The 23,591-nt window shown below is 36.1% G+C and overlaps 1 protein-coding gene across 2 annotated transcripts in view; it reads left to right on the top strand.

The window, feature by feature from the left end:
* The window catches only part of LOC145671321 (uncharacterized), a 503,933-nt gene that overhangs the window by 367,182 nt on the left and 113,160 nt on the right, over positions 1-23,591 (top strand). For both annotated transcript variants that reach the window (XR_014128506.1, XM_081740319.1), the window contains exon 6: positions 709-740. Coding sequence is in view for 1 of the 2 variants with exons in the window: in XM_081740319.1 (XP_081596445.1) it covers positions 709-740 (32 nt within the window). In the remaining variant the exon portion in view is untranslated. The remainder of the gene's footprint in view (positions 1-708; positions 741-23,591) is intronic.

The following is a 23,591-nucleotide window of genomic DNA, read 5'->3' as shown; positions in this document are numbered from 1 at the left end:
AGTACTTCATGTGTTGTAATAAAACTTCACCTTAGAATAATAAAGTAGGAAAATAGGAACCACGTTTGAAAACGTATTGCTTACATATATACTTTTACCCATAATAGGAGATAACAAGGAACACCCAAATTTACATATACAGTATGTCTTCGAGTCTAAAAACAGCTGCCAATGTTTAATTTTTTATAATTCCTAAATTTTAAGGTGTGCTCTTATGTATCCCCTCCAAACTTTAGGAGAATTTATGGAACTACCCATATCGTATCAAAAAAGAATGAGCCTGTACAGTGGCCTTTTATACTGTGATAAACGATCATCGTAAGGGATAAATTTAGTTAAAAACCTCCGAATTTGATTTTTTGACAAATCTTTACCCATAGAAGTGAACAACATGGATCATCTTAATTTTCAGAAGTACTTAATCTAATCCTATACTAGCGTACTAGACTCTTAATTTGGCAATTTCACAAATTTAGGAGGTATTCATCTCTCCTAACAATAAGGGGGTATGGGCAACGTACCCTGCAAAACTCAAGACGCAATAGTTCTAAATAACATCACACAACTTGATCAGATCACCTGAGTTCAACAGCCAATCAGAGAAATATTAAATGAAGTTTCGTGTTGCTATTAGTATAATCTTATGTAATTTGTTAAGCGTAATAATTTGAAATAGCTAACAAACACTCTTCGTTTGTTTATTTTCAGCACAGTGGAGGATTTCACAAGCATCGCTCCTCGTAAGTACTGAATTTTTATTTGTTAATATGCATAATAGTAGTACATTAAGGTAGGCAGAAGAGGCAAAATATTTTTTAATTAAAACTGTTAAGCAAAAATTGCGAATTAGGGAGACTAAAAAGGAGTAAAAAAGAAATAAAGTCTGTTTATTCTTTCCGGGCGCTCGTGCGAGTAGAACTAGTTTATTAACGTGTTTCAAACTTAAAGAGCTGTGGATTCTTTTGTTTTATTTTATATAAAAATAAACCTTTTATTCTTTTGTTGACAATAAAGTATTGTATAAAGTAATATTGTCCTTGAGTAGATACAATTGTGCTTATGGTATTTTATTGTACAGGGTTTGTCCGGAAAGTAATAGGACTGAGTCGATTAAAAAAAAAATGTTGAGCCAATCGTTACAATTCTTTAAAAACTTTCAAAATAGGCTCCTTCTGCGTCGATGCAGCGCTGCCAGCGCGATTTCCAAGCATTGAAGGCGTCACGGAAGTCATTCTCCGGAATAGCCTTGAGAGCCGCGGTGCAAGCTGCTTGGATCCCCTCTGTCGTCTCAAAATGCTTGCCTTTCATCGGGCGTGTCAGGCGAGGAAACAAAAATAAGTCCGGGGGGCCACATCTGGGCTGTAGGGCGGCTGCGGAAGCATTGGGATGCCGGCCTTGGTCAGGTAGCTGTTCACAAGAAAGGCGGTGTGAGCCGGGGCGTTGTCGTGGTGCAGCTTCCAGTCGGCTCCGATGTCTGGTCGGACCCGATTGACAATTCGTTTGAGTCTCTTGAGCACTTCCACTAAAACTTGGCGTTGACGGTTTGTCCAGGAGGAACAGATTCATGGTGGACGATGCCTTTGATGTCAAAAAAGACAATGATCATCGTTTTCACTTTGGATTTGCTCATTCTTCCCTTTTTTGGGCGAGGAGACGCCGGCGTGTGCCACTCGGAAGATTGCCTCTTTGTCTCGGGATCATACTCAAAGATCCATGATTCGTCACCTGTGATTATGTTATTCAAAAATTGGGGGTCACTTTCACACATGTTCAAATTTTCTTGGCACAATTCCACTCGCCGCAATTTCTGGTCGTCAGTGAGCACTTTTGGGACAATCTTCGCGCACACCTTAATTCGCGCACACCTCGCGCACAATTACGTTTTAATATTTTTATACTCGATATAAAAAAAGAAGGATTTGAATAATCATAATGAACTTTTGATAACTCTGTCATCTTTATTATTATTACATTTTGTATTCTTTCCAATTTTCAATAAATCTCATCCACGTATTTTTCTACTAATCGGTTTAGGTGTACTCACTGGTGTAGAAATAAATTCTTTAGGTACATTAAGTTCTTTTAAGAAGAATTTTAAATACAGCACAATAAAAGGTAACATTTACATCAGAAACGTTTACATAGACATTAAAACATCTTGTGAATTCTTTCTCAACAACGTAGGCATTTAACAAGAAAAGGAAGATAGTAGAGTAGTGGCACTTCTTGGATTTTTGAACTACTGCGCAGGCGCAAAGTGTTCCTGTTCCGACTCCTGTTCCAACGCATGTTCCAGTATCAGTTCCGATTCCGAATACAAAACAGAGAAACAGCAGAAATGCAAAAAATGCAATCAATTTAGAAGCGGCGGCATTTTTGTAGCCTTTTGCAATCACTTTCTTCAACCATTATAGAAGACTATGACCTATTTCTCATTCCCTAAATAACGTAGTACTTATTACAATGTCTACCAATATTACTCGTTCACTCTGTGTGTTTGGTGGACTGCTACCTGCTGGTCAAAACGTTAATGCAAAATTCTGAAGCCGGTCCTCCTGTTAGGAGACAACGCTAAGCCCCTCATGGTTAGGATGACCCGGGAAATACTATTGCATCTGTTCCATCCTTGGAAACGCTAGTTCGAGTACATTCTTAGAGATGGAATACATGTCCTTCCAGAACGCTGTAACCTTTTACGACCACTTTTTAAGACTATGACCTATTGCAGATATTACACAAGAAAGGCTATGGCATAGTACCAACTCCCTAGAGAGGGCTATGAACTCCTATTGAACATAACAGAAATTATACTCCGTCTAGAAATGCAGAAATTACACAGGCTACAAAGGCTCTGGCATATTTCGCAAGTCCTAGAGAAGGGCTATGGACACATATTCCTCTAGAAAGGCCATGGCATTGTCGGCGGCGATTTTACATCCGTTATAAAAGACTATAACCCTAAATAACATGCAATGTCTACCCGTATTACTCGTTTTTAGTGTGAAAGAAGAATATGAGACTCTTATTTAACATAGTGGAGCAGAAATTAAATAATAATAATAATCACACCATAAGTTTGGGGCAGACGTAACTCAGTGGTTCACTCCCAACTCCGGTTCCAATTCTAACTCCAGTTCCGGTTCCAATTACATACGTCGGCTTGCATATGTGTTTGCGTGGGTTTTCACTTTATTTAGCCTATTCGGCGTAATTGTGGGACGTAAAGCTTAAAAATTGCATTTCGGCAAACACACATACACACACATACACATACTCATGATTTACGGAGCACTTAGTGCGTATGTTCAGTTCCAATTCCAAGTCCGATTCGAGTTCCGGTTCCGGTTCCGATTACACATGAACGGACTACGAACATATTTAGCTTAGTAAAAATTACAAAAGACTATTACCAAAGGCTACTAGTACTTTTTTTTAACCCTATATAACATAGCAGGGCTAATAAAAGACAATGACTTATTTTTAAACCTGTATATAAGACATACTATGACCAACTTTTCAATCGCTATGTAACAGCAAAAATTACGTTTTTATACGTTACATGTAGAGATTTTTATAAGGCTACGGCATATTTTCGCAATTTCTATTTAACAAAGCAGAAATTAAAAAAAGAGTTCCGGTTCCAATTTAGTAGAGGGAGGGTAGACTCATTTTCGTTTCTCATGACCACTATTTAACATAGCAGAAATTACATACCAGTGACAGTAAAACTTCCCAGCTGGATGCGGCTTTTCTGGCACAGTTTCTGTTACGACAGGAAAACTACAATTTTTAAAAACCGTGTTTTTTTGTAGTTTTTTTCGGATAGGGGCGGCTTTTCTGGCACTGCTCCTGCTACAACAGGAGAACTGCAATTTGTGTTGTGTTGTAGATTTTTAATTTTGTGTACTGTCTTATCCTGCACGCGCTGACAGAGTACACTCATATTTCCATTTATTTGCGGTTCTATAGATTGGTACTGAATACACATTTGCGTTCTATAGATTGGTCCTAGGTACACAAATTAATCAATTTCGTAGAGCTCAACAAGATATGAGCTTTATGCGTAGTTTTTGAAAAATTGATAAAAGGAATATTATTTTAACCTAAAAACTGGCGCTGCGCGTCAACTATTCTACATATCAAAATGAAACTGGTACTGAAGAATACCCTCATTCTGCAGTTTAAGACTATCGCATTTTAGAGCTTGTGCACCTAGTACAAAGCCGCCCCTATCCGAAAAAATCTACAAAAAAACACGGTTTTTAAAAATTGTAGTTTTCCTGTCGTAACAGAAACTGTGCCAGAAAAGCCGCATCCAGCTGGGAAGTTTTACTGTCACTGGTATGTAATTTTTGTGACATTTAGTACGTGTGCATTTTAGAACTACTGCAGCGTCTACGACGAAGTACAAGGTTGGCACAAAGTCCGTTTCAATAGACCAGTGCATGCTAATTGAGAGGGACGGTAGTTCAGTAATAGAGCCCATCAATTCTCGGCATTGTGACTGTGAGGTTTTCGTGGTACTCCCGTTTCCTCCCACCTCATTCCACCAACTCTTCCATTCTTATTTTCTTGCTTTAATTATTGTGTCTCCCTTAGCGTAAAAGGTAAAATTCTGAGATGTTAAACTGAGAAAGTTCATTTTTTTTTACAACGTGCTAATTAAAATGAGGTGTTAGAGATTTAATTATTATGTATAGTATTCAAGAAAAATTAAAAAGAAAATTAATTATGATAAGAACATTTTTTTTTGGTTCCAAAAATAATAATAGCCTCTTTCCTACCACAGTATTTTCTAGCATATTTCTCACAATACAGGAAAGTCTTCCTGTGTGTTTGGTGCACTGCTCGCGGCATTGTGCATTGGGAACTGCTACCAGCTGGTTAAAGCATTAGTTCAAAACTCTGGAGCCAATCCGTCTGTTACGGGACAATGCTAACCAACATGTGGTTAGGATGTACCGGGAAACAATATTGCATCCGCCAAACTCCTCGGACACCGTTCCACATATTTAAAATTTAATTTTAGTTTCAATATTAGGTCAGCACATGAATTATGTACAAAAATAGTCAGCTCGAGCTCTAAGTTCAAATTATTAATTGTGTATATTTTCGGGAACCGTTTGACATAATGATATTTTGTTTTTTATATTCAGTTTTCGGGGAGCAGATAGATTATGTACATAAGCGGTCAGCTCGAGGTCAAAGTGGAATTTCAAAATTACTTAGTCGCGTCTCATTACAAAAAAGTTCTCAAATTTTGCATGATGCATTGTGTATTTATCAGAGACAATTGATAACCGCAGGTCCAGAATTAGAATTCGTCATTAAAAATGTAATGTTATTATATCCGAATTTCGAGAAACGCTTCCGGGCGATTGCTGCGCTTACTGTAGGAGAAGACAAACGAGTAATCGCTTACGTGATTGATTGTGAATTACATTAGTTAATTTTTAAACTCAAATGCGGTAATTGTATTTGAATTGACACCCATTTACAATTCGCTGTAATTACAAAAGCTTACTGCAGAAAATAAAGACATGAGACATTTGTTTATTGCTTGGTCCCTGCTGTTACAGAAATTCCAGTCACACGTGTGTTGCTAACCCCTGAACAGAAAATAGTTCAGTCAATTTCACTCCAAGTGTTAAGACAGAATGTCATTAACGTATTTACGCAACAATTGATTGAAATACAACCCGAAGACTCAGCGTACGTAAATAAAATTTCTTTCCTTTAGCCGAGTCGAAAAAGTGGAGAAATTTGTGTCACAACTGCTGCTGGCAAGAGAAAATGAAAAGACCAATATAAATTTCAAAGTGGTGTATTACTTATAAGGAACTTCCATTTATCGAAACGCTGGAGAATTTTGTCTTCCCCATGCATTTGCTAACAAGATAATTGAATGTTACGATACCAATTCCCATATTGGTCGAGAAAAATGTTTTATTCTAATTTCAAAAGCATTTTACTGACCTTCCATGTGGCGAAACATTTGCGATTATGTGAGGGACTGTGTAATTTGCATGCACAGGTAAAAATTGGTCAGCTCGAGATCAAATTTAACTCGGGAACATACTGAGATTTTGTTTTCAGTTTCGCTATTAAATAGGTACGAAAATAATTTCTGCGACACTGCATTTTGAAACCAAACTTAATAACATTTTTTACGACCTTGCAGTGGGAAGCTCAATTAGTACATTGATTATTATAATAAACAAAAAGCTAAATATTTAATTTTTATAACACGGGAGTTTATATTAACAAGGGAGGGTCACGAACTAGCTTCGCTGAGATCCAAACGAGACAATTGTGTTTGCATTTGATATAACTAGACTAATCCCAAAGTTATACGTGCCACTAAGCGGAATGTGAGTTACAACATATTTTGTAATGTAAAAGCTACAAAGCTGGTAGAGTAGTTTGAACCGGGTCATCACACGTATTATACCGGCGAACACGTATTACATCAGTTTCAAAAACACACTTTTTGGGATAAAAGAAGTTTTCCCAGGGTCCCCAACAGGGTTCCAGACGAGGTCCAACTCAAAATTTTCAAATGGCAGGAGGCATTAAGTAGCACATCGTTTGAAATCTGTTATAAAATGAAAGAAAATGAAGCATATCTCGACTCTCTACGACAACCCTGTGCAAAATGGTGGCGAGTCAAAATGTAAACAAAACCATAATTGAAAAGTCCATGGCAACCTCTATAAATCGGAAACAGAAAATGAGGTATGGCATTATTTTCAAAGTATAACGATCTAAGTTAAAACATCCTGTCCCAGGGCTCCCACAGGGTCCCAGGTGGGGTCCAACAAAAAGATTCAAATGGCAAGAGGGGTTAAGCAGTACATCCATTAAAAAATTGTTGTTAAACTAAAGAAGATGGAGCAACTCTCGACTTTCTATAGACGACAACCCTGTGCAAAATGGCGGCGGAACTAAATATAAACAAAAGCTTAATTGAAAATTTATGGCCACCTTGAATCCAAGATGGTAGCTTAAAACCTATGTCATTCATACCAATACAAATCTATATCTCTATTTTTCTCTTATGTATTTAGAAACAATAGGGAGACTAAAGAACAATTAAACTTCGATTCACTTCAACTATTATTTCATTCCGTAACAACACATATATGTTTTGTTCGTAATGCACGTTCGTCACGGTTCCCTCGATATAATTTACGATCGTATGAGTATGCGATGAATGCACAACTCTGACTTCATATTCATACTATTAAACAAAAGTTGAATATCTTCAGGCATTTTTCTAATTTTGTCAGACGTAGTTCATACATAACGGACTTGCTGCAGCAGTCAGGTTCGGGGCTCTATTGTTACGTAGTCGTGATGGTTACATTTGTATGCCATTCGTTGGTTTGATTGAAATATTTCAAGCAATATCAAATATACATAAAACATTCATTTACAAGATTGGCGAGCATTACCAAACCACGTGTAAATCATTTCAGTGCATCGAGCTGCGCAAACTTTGTTGGTTTGTTGCAATATTCCAAGAAATGGCATATTTATATACAAACTCATTTTTCACGCTGGCAGCCATAATGGATTACAGATGATACTGTTTGATATTTTGTGGATATCTGCTATTAACCATAAACGTAAATACCACATTTCGCTTCTGCAACACCAGTGCTTTGAGCTGGACATGCGTTCGATACATAGTGCGGCATTTTGAACTCAAGATGTCGTATTTTTGAACATTTCGCATCTTTTCGTCACCTACTGAACAACATTCACACCAAATTTGGTTTACCTAGCTTCTGCAGTTTGGTATATCTATCCTTTTGATATAGATTTTAAGCGGCCATCTTGGATTCAAGGTGGCCATAGATTTTCAATTAAGCTTTTGTTTACATTTTGACCCGCCGTCATTTTGGACAGGGTTGTAGAGAGTCCAGATTTGCTTCATTTTCTTTCATTTTATAACAGATTTTAGACGGTGTGCTACTTGACCCCCCTTGCCATTTGAACATTTTGGGTTGGACCCCGTTTGGGACCTGGGACTAGGGGTGTAGCCAAGGGGGGCTCATCAGGGCCAGGCCCCTCCAAATGATTTCCTGCCCCCCCCAAATGACCAACTTTTAAAACATCATTGTAAGATTACCTCGTTTCAGTCACTTAAAAATAACAATAACATATAATTAATAATTTACTGTACAATAGTATGGAAAAATACTATTTTACCATACCAATCGAAAAATAGTATGGTATATCTTCCTTATACCGATCGGAAAATAGTATGGTTTACTTTTTCTTTTCACAGCAGATTACACAATTTACTGCGATTTAAATTTGACAGTTTGAATACAAATGTTTTAACAAGGTACTATAAATACTACCATACAACAATGGTACTAAACTGATTTGTAAGTAGGCCTGCATTACCTTTTTTGTATGCTGTAACTAATGTTTTTTTAAAAAACATATTTATATCAGATGGAAAATTTGGTGAAAACAACGTTATTCGGTTTTTCAGTTTGGATTCCAATTAATCGGTAATTTTCAATTATTTTTACGTCACCATCCCGCTTAGGAGTACTAATGGGGACTAAAATTTGGATTTAAATTACATCAGAAGTGTCACTGTTGATATTAGCCACCCCGAAAACTATGGATTCGACATTAATATTGGTCATTTTCGATCATTTTTACATATCTTCCCCTTCTCTTCAAAGTGCACCTTCAAAGTGAAGCGACAAAATCCATCCCAGGCCCGAAACTCATCTATGTTGAAAATTTGATCGTAATCGGTGGGTGGTTCAAGAGTTAACTTACAAATGTAGTCACTTTCATTATATATCTATATCTATATCTATCTATCTATCTATCTATCTATCTATCTATATCTATATCTATATCTATATATATATATATATATATATATATATATATATATATATATATATATATATATAGATATAGATATAGATATAGATAGATAGATAGATATAGATAGATAGAGAGAGAGAGAGAGAGAGAAAGAGATAGATAGATAGATATAGATATAGATAGATTTTCCATTATTTTGGAAAGTTGTGAACTACAGCCTATATAAATTGAATCATACAGTAGGGATTCCAAGATGCACTAGACCAGCGTTTCCCAACCTTTTTCAACTTGCGGCACACTACGGGTGCTACTTGGATTCTCGCGGCACACTTATAGATATTATTATTTGTAAATATAAAACACAGTGGTTTTTTTTTTCTATGATTATTGATCTCCTTCTCACAGAGAAGAAAGCTCTATCACTGTCTTTTTCCGCGTGGTAAATCATTATGCTTACTTTTCATTCTAATTTAAAAATAAAAATAAAAATAATTGCAATGAAATATTGGACCCAGGTTTTTAAAAATACGCTTTCTTTTTAAAAACTGTATCCAACCTTTTACTAAGAAGGAAGATCACTAAATACGATCGAACAAACAAACCTCTTCTACTTTTAAAAACAAATGTAGATAATTTCTCGAAAGGATTGGATGATATTTTAAATTTTGAAGTTACGAAATAGTCTGCAACAGTAAAGAAGCAATAATGGTCATAACAATGATAACAAATACTTTTTTCAACATTAGAAATGTACAGAACAGTAACCCGGTAATGTATAGAATAGTATGAAACTTAGGATTGTAGATTGATAGTAGAGGTTCATAGTAATGTGAAATACAAATATACATTTTTCCCTACGTTTTGCAATTTGATTGATATAAAATTAATAATTTTGTTTCGATTCCTCGCGGCACACTAGCGGACCATTCACGGCACACCAGTGTGCCGCGGCACACCGGTTGGGAAACGCTGCACTAGACACTAGCATGACTGGTGAGGAACTCTGTGTGTATTGCAATACAATAAAACTCCGTTTTGTGGCTATCGCAGCATTGCATTTACGACACACGCTTTTCTGGAATTAGTTGTTAGTGATAATAACCACCGCTTTAAAATTCCTTCGCGTTCCCACTCGTATTGCTATTTTTGAGAACATTATTTAAAACTTTTGATTCGAATCGTTACGCACTCTTTTCTTCTCAGAGATTTCGCATGTGAAACAGAAGAAACTCTTTTTCGTGAAATAATATTTACCGCGACGGAACGATCCACGATTTGCAGACCAAAAGATATTAAAAACCGAAAGATATTAATATCGTCCTATTTTTTTTTTTTTTTTTTTCAATTTTTGGATTTGAATATTTCTGAAGAAATCGAATTTATTCGCATTCACGCACTGTTTTAGAACAAGACGAATTTGTAAAGTGGTAAACTGAAGTCTAAAGTCCAAAGAAGATGCTCTAAAAATTGTTCACAAACGTGATGTCCCTGCTCCTTCACGTGTGCAGCCACTTCTAATCTGTAATCAACGAGGAACAGAACTTTGCGTCGTTGACACTGGCGAACTTCAAATGCAGGAAGCATCCTGGATCTCGGAAGAAGAAGTCGATATAATTTCTTTAGATCCTGTTTTAACTGCATCTTCCGCAGTACTTTCTCCTTGCCAATCACCAGTGACCTAAAATGATGGGTGCGATTCCCTTAGGGAAACTACAGTAGTTTTGAAGAATTAGGATTAGTTAATTAAACAACCTTATGGTGTTAAAATATTATTACGGGTCTACCATTTTTTAATACTTTGATTTGTTGGTGAAAAAACGCTACAAATATAGTCACAATAATATAAACATTTTGTAATAAAAAATTCTACCATTAAAAATAGTTTTTTATTGTAATAATCCCCAAAATAATCAAAATTGGTGAAATACAAAAATCAAAAAGTGTAACGTAACAAAGTCGAAGAGGTTTGGCCTTGCGTTACGAAGTGTGACAAGGAGGAGAAGGGGGTAAAAATTGGTCAAAAATAGCGTTACGAAATATGTGAAGTGCCCCTAAAACAGTAAATGAGATATAGCTTTTGATAAAATTATGTTTTTTAGTGACGAATAATAAATAAATATTTTTGTCAGAAAATTTTAAAGAAATTAAGTGAAATTGAAAGAAAATCAGTCTTATGAAGATACAAGGGCTTAAACTAAAATAGTTATGCAGAAAGGTATAACGTTTGGCGGGGACAGTAGTTATTGGTTAAACATAATAAAACTACCTGGAATATAATTTATGGAGAAAAACGAATAATAATAATAATAATAATAATAATAATAATAATAATAATAATAATAATAATAATAATAATAATAATAGTAATAGTAAGCTAATAACCAGATTTTTAGTTTTCCGGAAGGAAATTAAAATTTTCCGTTTTTTTCAGGCCTCAAGAGCACTAGCTGCAACACAATTTTTTTGGCTTTGTACATTGTAGCTGCCCCCCCTAAAAAACGACGGGCCCCTCCTACAAAAACTGCTGGCTACACCCCTGCCTGGGGCAAACTTTTTCATTCCAAAACGTGTGTCCTTCAAAATGATGCAATACGTGTTCGTTGAGTTTTCCATTAACCGGACCGTTTCCAAATAAATAGCTCGATTCTAACTATTCTGCCAGGTACTTTTTTGTAGCTTTTACATTACAAAATATGTTGCAATTCACGATATCCCGCCCGGTGGCACGTATAACTCTGGGTTTCGTCTAGTTATAACATATCAAATGCAAACACAATTGTCTCGTTCGGATCTCAGCGGAGCAACTTCGTGACCCTCCCTTGTTAGTTTGGGAAAATATTAAAAAGATGCATAAAACTAAAAAAGGGATTGCAATATCTTGCTTAAGATAATCAAAGCCTTAATAATTTAGCCTAGATAACAATAGTCACTGTTCTCAATTTTGCTATTAGGTCGGCACATAGAATATGTAAAATAGTGGTCAGCTCGACATCAAATATAACTTGGGACCATATTGACATTTTGCTTTCAGTTTCGCTGTTAAACAGGTACGAAAATACTTTCTGCGACACCAATTTCGGAGGCTTTTCGGAACCAATTTAGATAAGTATAGCCTAAATAATTTAGTCTAGATATGTATTCACATTGTTTTCAATTTTGGTATTACGTAGAATATGTAAAAAAAAAAAAAAAAAAGAAAGAAAGAAAGAAAAGTGGTCATCTCGAGGACAAATATAACTCAGCAACGTAATGAGATTTTGTTTTCAGTTTCACTATTAAATAGCTACGAAAATAATTTCTGCGACACTAATTTCGACGGCATTTTAAAGCCAAAAGTAGTAACGTTTTCATCCTCTTTTACGACCTTCCACTGAGAAGCTCAGTTAGTACATTTAATTTTAGAAACAAACAAAAACATTGTTGTGTAAAATGACATTCTGCCTTAACACTTGGAGTCAGTCTGACCGAACTATTTTCTGTTCAGGGGTTGGCAACACACGCGTACCTAGAATTTCTGTAACTCCAGGGACCAACGCAATAAACAATTGTCCGATGTATTTGTTTTCTGCAGTAAGCTTTTGTAATTACAACGAATTGTAAATGGGTGTCCATTCAAATACAATCACCGCATTTGAGTTTAGAAATTAAATAATGTAATTCAAAGTCAGTCACGTAAGCAGTTAATCGTTTGTGTTTTCCTACAGTAAGTGCAGCAATCGCTCGGAAGTGTTTCCGAAACTCGAATATAATAACATTACATTATTAAGGATGAATTCTTTAAGCTCTGCGAAAAAATCATTGTGAACACTAGTCCACTGTCATTTTTTCTTTGGCTTGAGAAGCAATAATTCCGAATCCTTCTATAAAACGAGAATGTCTAAGGCGTAAGAGTGTTGCGCGTGAAAAGGGAAACACAACGTAATCGTGAATGGATCGCTAGATACAATTATCATATCTAGTAATTATTATACCAAATATGATAATTGAAATGAATGAAATTCTTATACTTCTTTTTCGTATGCACGTTTTAGAATTAACTGATTCATATCGGACTTCCGAAGAGAAACATCGAAGCGATTTCATGACCGTGTTTGTAGCGACATCCAGTCACGACCCCGTTTCCAGTTTTTTTTAGAAATAGGAAAAGAAAGAGTGAGAAAGAGGAGAAGCAGGTAGGAGAGATGGAGAAAAAGAGGGAAAGAAGGAAGGTAGAGTAAATTAAAGAAGAACGGATTACTGGATAATTTTGGGATATACGATGAACTCTAATAGTTATTAAAAAAGTAAATGATTTCCAAATGCTAATACTGGAGGATCGACTCTGAAGTGATTCGGAAGAGACACATGTTACCCATACGACCCTGACCTGGATCCAGGCGACTACGCAAGCGGGAGATGCCCCGACTCAGCCCGGGCGATGAGAAAGTTTAGTTCAATTGCTTGTCTGATATTTTGGAACGATGATTAACCAGTATCAGTATCTGAACTACAAAAAAACAGAGATCGAACACACGTCCGAATTAGCCAAGAAAAAATCAAGTAATGCATATATTCTTCACAAATAGACATTTTGATATTTCTGACAAGATCGTCGTTTATTCAGGCTCGTTCTGTTATCTTGACTTTTCTCCCAGAGCCGATTTAGATTAGTTTAGAATGTATCTTCCATGACCTTTGTCATGCATTAACACATATAATCTATTATTACACACATATTACACACTATCACAGTAAATTAATATTAATACTACAACTTAAAGCTAAATTTGTCACTCACAAGTAGACCTCACCATTTCGCCGTTGCGTTAGCAAAAGGAAACAACTACTGTCCTAGAGTAGGGTTGAATATAAGATATTGACAAAAATTTTAGCTGCTAATGAGCACTAGAAATTTGGGAAAACGAAATAGAAACATGAATGTGGGAAAGCCATCTATAATATAATTTGATAGTTGCAAGACCGATATTTTTTGGAAATAGATGGAGGAACAATAGTTATGACTTCAACTATGTAAATCGACTTATGGCATTCCAGAGGGATGTTTTTATGGCATTCCAGATCATGGCCGCCATATTGGATCGACGTCAACTTTTTCAAATGGAAAGGGGGCCATGTGAGGTATCAAACAAAATGATTTTTTCCACCCAATCCCATACACTAATTAGTTTGCCCATATCTAGAACGGTTTACAACTTACAGTTCTTTCAATGTTGAAAAATTCGTTATTTGTAGGAGATAACAGATAACTATAGTGACAATGAATATAGCTCCAGAGATAGCATTCTTACTGGACAAAATTACGGCAATTCAAGAAATGCAAGTTCTCAGCATTCATAAAATGGTCAAAACAGAATTTTGCGGAGTACTATGAGCACTAATAAAAAATGAAGCGTCACAAATATCACAAAAGTTAATGCCGGAAATATTGAAAGCGTGCTTCTTCGGCACTTCGAACCATTCGATCGGCTCATCAATATATACTGATTTACAAAATGCTTATTGAATCATTCCTGTGAAGCGAAGAGACTAAAATTGATTGTACACAAGGGAATGCAGAGTGACAATAGTATCTCTGTCATGCAGTTTTGAATGGAAATGTTCGTCCTTTATTGCATAATCATATATAGTACGCCAATGTTTTGTATTGTCTAAAAAAAAAAAAAAAAAAAAATACATTGAAAAGTTGAAATATGCCGGTGGTACCTTTTGGAATTTGTCACACTTCTACTGATTTCCCAGATGGAGCTATTGTACTCCGGACCTCTTCATTATTAAATAATTCTCAGGTATCCAGCGTAAGTGAATTCCTGCTCCCTGTATTCGACCAATATCAATTCACATATCATTCCGCTTCCACACTAGCTTTTTGATTGTTTATCTCATGATGTGCCTCCTCTAGAATATCCAGAGTGTATTCCATTTCGAATTCCAATTCTTCATCCGCTAGGAATCTAATTATGTCATCTGCGATTACTCTTTCCTGTTCTGATATACTTGTTGCATTGTACTTGAACCGTAATGTCTGTAACTGCTGCAGGAGGTACATAGAAATGTTTGCATTATTTAACGCCATGGTATGTCGTTTTTTAGTCTAGAACTGTTGCCTGCACACACTCTCCCTAACACACACGCACGCACCTCATAGAATTACAGGCTTAATGCAATAAACGAAATAACTATTTCTCAAACACTTCCAAGTTCACGGGTAGAACTCACAGTGAGAATAATATATATCCTGCACTTGTCTCCTTACAAAGACTTTGTCGCTGTAGAATGGTACACGTTGCACGTAAGCTTCTACCTTATACTGTAGCTGCTACGACCAAGAATACCATTGGCAACCAATATTGCTATTCTCTTCATCGTGCTGCCCCAACTGCTTCTAGTTTAAGTTTGAATCTACAAACGCACACACGAAGTGGCGAGGTCAGAACCACTTTATGAATGCTGAGGACTTTCATTTCTTGCATTGCCGTAATTTTGTTCTGTAAGAATGCTGTCTCTGGAGCTATGTTCATTGCCACTGTAGTTATCTGTTATCTGCTACAAACAACGAACTTTTCAACACTGAAAGAACTGTAAGTCTAAACCGTTCTAGATATGGACAAACTAATTAGTGTATAAGATTGGGTGGGAAAAAATCATTGCTGTTTGATACCTCACATGGCCCTCTTTCCATTTGAAAAAAAAATTACGTCGATCCAATATGACGGATTTCAAGATGGCGGCCATGATCCGGAATGCCATAAAAACATCCCTCCTAAGTCGATTTACATAGTTGAAGTCATAACTATTGTTCCTCCATCTATTTTGAAAAAATATCGGTCTTGCAACTATCAAATTATATTATAGATGGCTTTCCCACATCCATATTTCTATTTCGTTTCCCCATATTTCTAGTGCTCATTAGCAGCTAAAATTTTTGTCAATATCTTATATTCAACCCTACTCTAGGACAGTAGTGGTTTCCTTTTGCTAACGCAACGGCGAAGTGGTGAGGTCTACTTGTCAGTCACACACACACATACATACGGGACAGCGTATAGAAATGGATAAAATAGTCTAAAGGAAACCATCTAACTACAATTTAATGGACATTTTATTATACATAGGAACAGACATATATATATATATATATATATATATATATATATATATATATATATATATATATATATATATATATATATATATATATATATATATACAGACATATATATATATACGTATTTACTTAAATTTTGGGAGCACATGGTACGAATAAAAAAATTACATATATAAATATTGGGGTGGGCCGAAAAACTTTTTATTTTTTATAAGTCGTTATAGCGTGGAAAAGTTGCCTTTGGTACTGATTAGAAAAATGAAGAAAAAATTTGAAATCGATTAACATCTTCCGTTCCGCATCGGAGTTAAAGTTTACAAAAATGAGGAAAATCTTGTGATTTTTAATTTCTTTTGTCTTATAAATAAATAATATTTAATCGATTCCATGATTTATTTTCGTTAATATAAATTGTAGTAAAGTATAAAAAGAGTCACAGTGTGTTGTTTTGTTTTATGTTTTCCAATTGCACAACTTTACTCAATTTTTTTTAACCAAAAAAAATTACTTTATGTCTGGGGTAACTTTGCACATATGAGTTAAATGATTGGTATAAAAAGTAAGCAGATTGACAGGAAAATGTTTCAGCGCAGTTCGACAATTTGCTGGATTTAATCCCACTTCCCCTCCCCATCTGCAAGGTAGCTTGACTTTGAGAGTGTTCGAGCATTGTTGCTCAATGCTGGCTGAACGCTGCAAGTTTTGATACGCGTTCCGTGTCTGTCACGTCCTCGTCATTTCCTCACTTAGTGATTTAGTGTGGCGTGTGCAGAAGTCCTTTTCAGTGTTAGCTGTGTTATTACATTTGTAGTAGTTGTTCTTTATAATCTTGAATTATAGTGCTTAGTGTTTTTGTTGCATTCCGTGCGGTGATCTTTCGTAGCACTACAATGGCAGCTTCGAAGATGATTACGAGGCAAAACTTTGAGTGTCCTCTTTTTGGTCATCCCAGAGATTTGCCACTAACTGAACTGCCTACATATCAGGGGCGGATCCAGGACCGACTTCTGGGGGGGGGGCGGTGGGTTATCATACTGCTACTTTTAAGGGCTCCAAACTTTGGGATGTGTTTTATATATATGGATCGTCCCCTGGATCCGCCCCTGCTACACATTAAAATGTGCTTCGGTGTTGTTTTCACGAAAGACTACAAATTATACCCACAAACAAACAATGCAAAAGTGAGCTTTTTCAAAAGTTGCTGGGATAGTAGCAAGAAAAAAAAACATTTATGATAGAGCGTCCATTCCTACCGTTACTGAGTATAGGATCGTGCAGCTTGTTGTTGCGTATCATGGCAGTTACTATAAACTGAGAAGGTCGTACGGTCGTGATTTGAGCAAGGCAACATTTGCAAAGAAGATTACTGACTTCAAGCAAAAATCATTGTCGTTATTTGATGTGGTAGTATGCAAATGTCCTATCATTTTGAACTGTACGTGTGACAAGACAGAAGATTTGTGTGAATGTTTAACTTCTATCAAGTGCAAGTGCGAAAAGTCTTAAAGATACCTGCCTTGAGTTACGTTTCATCTATTTTCAAAGGAAGTGTGGTTTGCGCAAAATTGGATCGATAGATCTTCAAGAAACGAAAAGGCTAACTTGAAGACTGGGAAGAAGGAACTACGAACATAAACGTGTTTTTAATGATACGCCTTCGAGTTCATCAACCATTTTTGAAAAAGACCCTACAGATTATTTCAGTTCAAGACTTCAACAAGACGGTTCGGGCTCTTTCGAGTTCTGTGAAAGTGAAAATGATGAGTTCGTAACAGGTTTGATGTATCTGACCGTGCTACTGCTGCAATTGCTTCCAGCGTTCTACATTATATTGGAATGATGACAAACACGGACTATTCCCACGCGGTCGATAAAAATAAAATACGGAGAGAGAAAAGTCGTATCAGGAGATCTTTTGCAGTGTAAACCTGATACTTTGCTTCGAGGTCTATACTTTGATGGGCGCAAAGATGATACCTTGGTAGTTGAAGAACGTGATTCTAAGTTATTTCGTAGACTTCAAAAAGAGGAGCACTGCACTATCATTCAAGAACCTGGGTCGACATATATTGGCCACGTTTCTCCATCATCGGGATCTTCTACTGATATCGCTTCCGGCATAATTTCCTACTTGACTGAAGTTGACATTTCTTTGGACGAATTAGATGTTGTTGGCTGTGATGGTACTGTTACCAACACAGGGTGGAGGAATGGTGTAATTCGGCAAATTAAACTTCATATAGGTAGACCATTGCAGTGGGCTGTATGTTTTCTCCATTTTAATGAGTTCCCTCTCCGCCACTTATTTCAGCACGTTGATGGGGAAGCAACAGGTCTTGAAACCTTTAGTGGGCTGATCGGTCAACTGCTTAATGGCTGTGAAAGATTACCTGTAGTTGAATTTGAAAGAGTTGACTGCATAATCCCTGAAGTAGACCTTCAAATTCTCAGCAAAGACCAGCAGTACCTTTTGGATATTTCAAGATCAGTAAATGCAGAGGAATGTCCAAAAGACTTGCCCTATCGAGACCCTGGCGCTATGTCGCACTCAAGATGGCTGACAACCGCAAACAGAATTCTTAGGTTGTACATCAGTACTGAAAATCCCTCAGAAGGTCTTAAAGAATTGGTACTTTTTATATTGCGTTCGTACGTGCCTTTGCGGTTTAAAATCAAAACAAGCCATTCCTTTTCAGATGGTTCGAAACATCTTTTTGAAGCAATTGCTACAAGATACCTCTCTGAAACTCTTCGACAAGTGGTAGAGCCTGTAATTGAGAGAAACGCATTTTTTGCCCATCCAGAAAACTTGCTCTTGGCTATGATAACGGACGAAAGGAAGTATATTAGAGAACTTGCTCTTAGACGACTAATAAAGGCAAGACAGGCAAAAACTAAAGGAAACACAATCAGGAACTTCATACCTCCCAAACTTAATTTTAGCGCTAAAGATTATACTGAAATGATTGACTGGTCGACCTGCAAAGTATCTTCTCCATTGTTGCGTATACAGAGTGGCATGGTACCCGATTGGGAAGTTGTAAGAGGATTCCCTTGCCACACTGAAGCTGTTGAGAGACATGTAAAACTGGTAACAGAAGCAGCTGCCAAAGTATGTGGTGCTCAGTCAAAAGATGGATATATCAGGGTAACTCTGCAATCCAGAGCTATTATGCCACACTTCAGCCAAAAATCTCATTTCAAAGTGAATCTTCATTGCTAAAACAAGTGAAAAAATCCACAAAAATCAAGGATTAACTAAAAATATGTAAAACACACCTGCATTGGATGGTTGGCTAGGAAGGGTGTGGGTGGAATTCGAACTGCAGTCACGTCCTCGTGGTGAGTTCTGGGTCATTCCTGTTGACGAATTGGCGAAGAGCTACAGATGAAATTATTTAAATTTTAAGTACAATTTAAAAAAAATAAAAAAGTTGCATGAACGGTTTTACAATGTTCATTTTGATTTATAAACCAGTCATTTAACTGAAATAATCCAAACTGTGTTATCTGTGTTATAGAAATGAGAAATGTTATTTTTTGGAAAATAATTTTCAGTTATGTTATGAATTTAAAAAATACAATAACTATTTTTTAGTTTAATACAATTACAGAAAATAAATCATGGCATCGATTAACTATTATTTATTTATAAGACAAAAGAAATTAAAAATCACAAGATTTTCGTCATGTTTGGTAAACTTTAACTGCGATGCGCGAACGGGAGATGTTAACCGATTTCAATTTTTTTTCTTAATTTTTCTAATCAGTACCAAAGGCAACTTTTCCGCGCTATAGCGACTTAAAAAAATAAAAAGTATTTTTGGCCCATCCTAATAAATATATATATATTACATTTTACAAGATCATGGAGGGAAAAGAAACGAAAAAAACTATGTGAGGATTTAAATGAGTCTTTTCTGATATACACTCTGTAAAGAAAAAATAGCGACACCTTAATTCTCAAGCTAACTTACACAGAAAATCATAGTTGCAGCCCGTTAGAAGAGGAATAGAAGGAAATGAAGAGTGGGATAGTTCTTTGCGTTGTCTGTGACACCTGTGGTGTACGACATCGCTTGCCAGTTGTTTGTGTATCAGTAATATTTTCGCTAGATGGTACTGAGTGCATCTCGTAAATTATTGTAGTGAGGATTCTGCATTGCATTTGTGATGTGTAGGCTGAAGTAAATAGCATTTTATTATTGTTCTTTGCTTTCTCATTGTTTGGATAGTGTCAAGTGGCAAAATTATTGTTGTGCAGCGTTGTTTGTGTGTGATATTGTTGCTACATGTGGACTGCAAACAAATAAGATGGGTAAGAAATGTGACTTGTTGTCATGTGAACAAGACATAATTCTTGCTTTGCGCAGCTAAGGCAAATGTCTAAGGGAATAAATGGAATACTGCAAATCCATCATTCTACGGCAGGAAGAGTAATTCACAAGTGGAAACAGCATAACAAATCGTCCCTTCGTCAAGAAAAAATAAAGCATTACCCAGAACAGATTGCTAAATGAAATCAATAGCACTGCAGATTAAAGGAGTGATTTCCCCAAAAATCGCTTCTGTAGTTTGACATGATCTTGGAACTGCAGTTACTCGTACAACTGTATCGTCTTGACTGTATGAAGAGGATATTACAAAGAAACCGCGTAGAAAGTCGAAACTGACAAAACACAGAGGACTTCAACATGTAGTTTTGTGAGTCGATATGCAACTTGCACTTATGACAACTGGAAGCACGTCGTTTCCTTCGTTGAAAAGAAGTTTAGAATAGTGGGAAACGATGGTGGTGTGAAGTTGTGGATACGAACAAGCAAGGAACTTGAAAAGGATTTTGTTTAAGAGATGCAAATATTCAGTTACTGAGTGATGGTATGGGCTTGGTTCATCATTAAAGACGTCAGAACGACGGATATATGTAAGGATCGTTTGATGCACGAAAATATCTTCAAATTCTGGTACGTAAAGTTCTTACAACAGCTAAAGATGACTTTTCTTAAGAAAATTTGGACTACTTCCTTTTCCAGGACGAAAATGCTTCATGTCAACGAGCGGAAATCGTTAATGCGTGGTTCAAGAATATGACTATTTAGAAACTCATGTGGCCTACAAACTCACCTGACATGAATCCAGTTGAAAATTTGTGGATCAATATGAGCAGAAGATTCAAGAGACAACTATCTCAAATAGAATGGAATTCAAGGAACAGATAATCTGGGTGTTATTCCCTGAAATCAAGGTTGCATTTTGCAATAGCCTTGTTACCAAAGTTCTCCGATGATTCGCTGCACTGCAGAAAGCCCATGGCGCACATACAAAATACTAGTTTGGTGTATGGTACTTCCCGATGTTTGCACATAATATGTCTTACCCTTAAGAAATTCCATTTCTTGTTTTCTGCTATTGATGTTGATCTTTTTCAGTTTTATGTATAACTCTTCCTATAAACGATTTTGCTCAAAACACACATAGCTACTTATATAAGCATATAAATTCATTAAATTCATGTCAAAAGCCTGAAACTCTGGCGCAAGTATTAAGAAGGAACTGCTTATTAGGAATATGCATTGTAATATTATCAGGATTTCATGTAAAAAATCATATTGATTAAGAAAACCATATCCGAGCAAGTGTCGCTATTTTTTCTTTACAGAGTGTATTAGGATTATTCTTTAGTAAATTTACGAGTCCTATCTCGTTATTAGCGATGAGCGTCAATATCACACAGTGTCCATTCACTTCGCTCTATTGTATTTTCATATGCACATATGTGATTATGTTACTAATTCTAAACAGCACGGATTCCGTTCATAGGTGCACTCATGAAACACTTTTCCCAATTTTGATTTATAATAACAAAGTTCTGTCTCCTGAATCACAGAGACTATTTTACTTCCTTGGTCATTTTGATCATTAATTAGGTTCTTGACCAGCTATAAATCACTCAATCAATAGCTAAACGCACACACGAGGAGTTTAGTTATATCACGTCTCGACACATCGACACATGAGAATTTTTGAGTTCCAGGAGGGATCTTTTTTTTATTTTTTTCTTTCTTATCAAAACCACCATTATTGAGACGGAGAAACACTGACCAATTTTGAGGTTTCGTATATGAGGGAGGGATTTTAAATGTAAATTTTGCATAAGAATTTCATGTTTGTAAACTTGAGAGTGGATTTGTTGGTAAATTAGGGTTACGAGTACGACCTGTCTTCGTTTCATATTACATGCCGTTTATATTACGACAAAGAAGTTCATAGTTACATATATGAACAAACTCCATGGCTCTGGATAAGTAGAGTAACAAATAAAACACAGTTCTGACCAGAGCAGAATGAAATATTTTAAAAACTATACTTACAATGTGTTACAGTTTCAAGGACCTAACGTCCTCTTCATCAGACACAAACACTCTGATGAAGAGGACGTTAGGTCCTTGAAACTGTAACACATTGTAAGTATAGTTTTTAAAATATTTCATTCTGCTCTGGTCAGAACTGTGTTTTATTAGTTACATATATCATTTCGTAAAATTCTAGAACATTAAGAAAAGTTATCTACTATGCGGCGGTATTCTAAAATCTACTTCTTACATTGTCGGATGTTTCAAGCTATGGCAACAAATAATCATTCGGGGTAGGTACTGACCCCTTTACATATATTCATTTACCCAACTCAATATTCTACATTTCACTTCAATATTATATTTAAGTTTACCATATATTTATATCGCAACATATACATATATTCAATAAATATTTACATATTCAACATAACGTCCCCGACAAATAATTTTCTACGACGTTAAAACACTCTACATAATGAAAAGCCGACATTTCATAACCTTAAATAATTACTCGCGCATAACGAAAAATGTCATATTCTCAAACATTTTATTAAAATAGTGGACATTCAATGTGCAAGGCAGGCACGTAAACACAGAACACATATAAATATATGAACCTAGAATGTTAATCCTACTTTTGGGCCCAAACTACCACAACATTCACATTTATGAGACTCAATGGAAAGAAAATAGAAATAGCCGATACTTCAACGGAAAACTCTAGACGGATAACGATGAAAGAACGAGCGTAAAATATCAAAGTGTACTGAACCAGTCCCTCGATACTCCACATCAATGAATACGTCCACGAATCATGTCTCACGACGTCTCAGTTAGTAATTCCGGTTCAAAGGTATATGTTAAGCGATTGATATTTGTAAAGTTGAAAACTTGGGGGGAAGGTTAAAATTTTAAAAAAATCTTGAAGAGAATAGAGGGATATGAAGAAGAGAGAGAAAGGAAAAGCGGGGCCACAGGAATAAGCTAGAAAACTACAACTACAAAGATAAGTGGTCGAATTTCCACATACAACATTCCATAGCCAAATATTCTTTCATATGCCGAAAAGGTACAGCTTACAAAATATGTAGCTTGAAAACAAAATTATCCACTAACCCACGAGTAATACCAGTGGGCCGAGACCTTGGGGACCTCGGAGAACTCTCTGAAGTGTGGTGTGGTCTCTAATTAGGATTTCTAAAATAAAATAAAAAAAATATCCGACCCATCAGAAGCTAATAAGAATTTAGAGGAAAGTATGGAAAACTAGA

Source organism: Thermobia domestica, chromosome 15 (assembly GCF_964235325.1).
Source record: "Thermobia domestica chromosome 15, izTheDome1.hap1.1, whole genome shotgun sequence".
Taxonomy (NCBI): domain Eukaryota; kingdom Metazoa; phylum Arthropoda; class Insecta; order Zygentoma; family Lepismatidae; genus Thermobia; species Thermobia domestica.
This window is presented reverse-complemented; position numbering and strand designations above follow the sequence as displayed.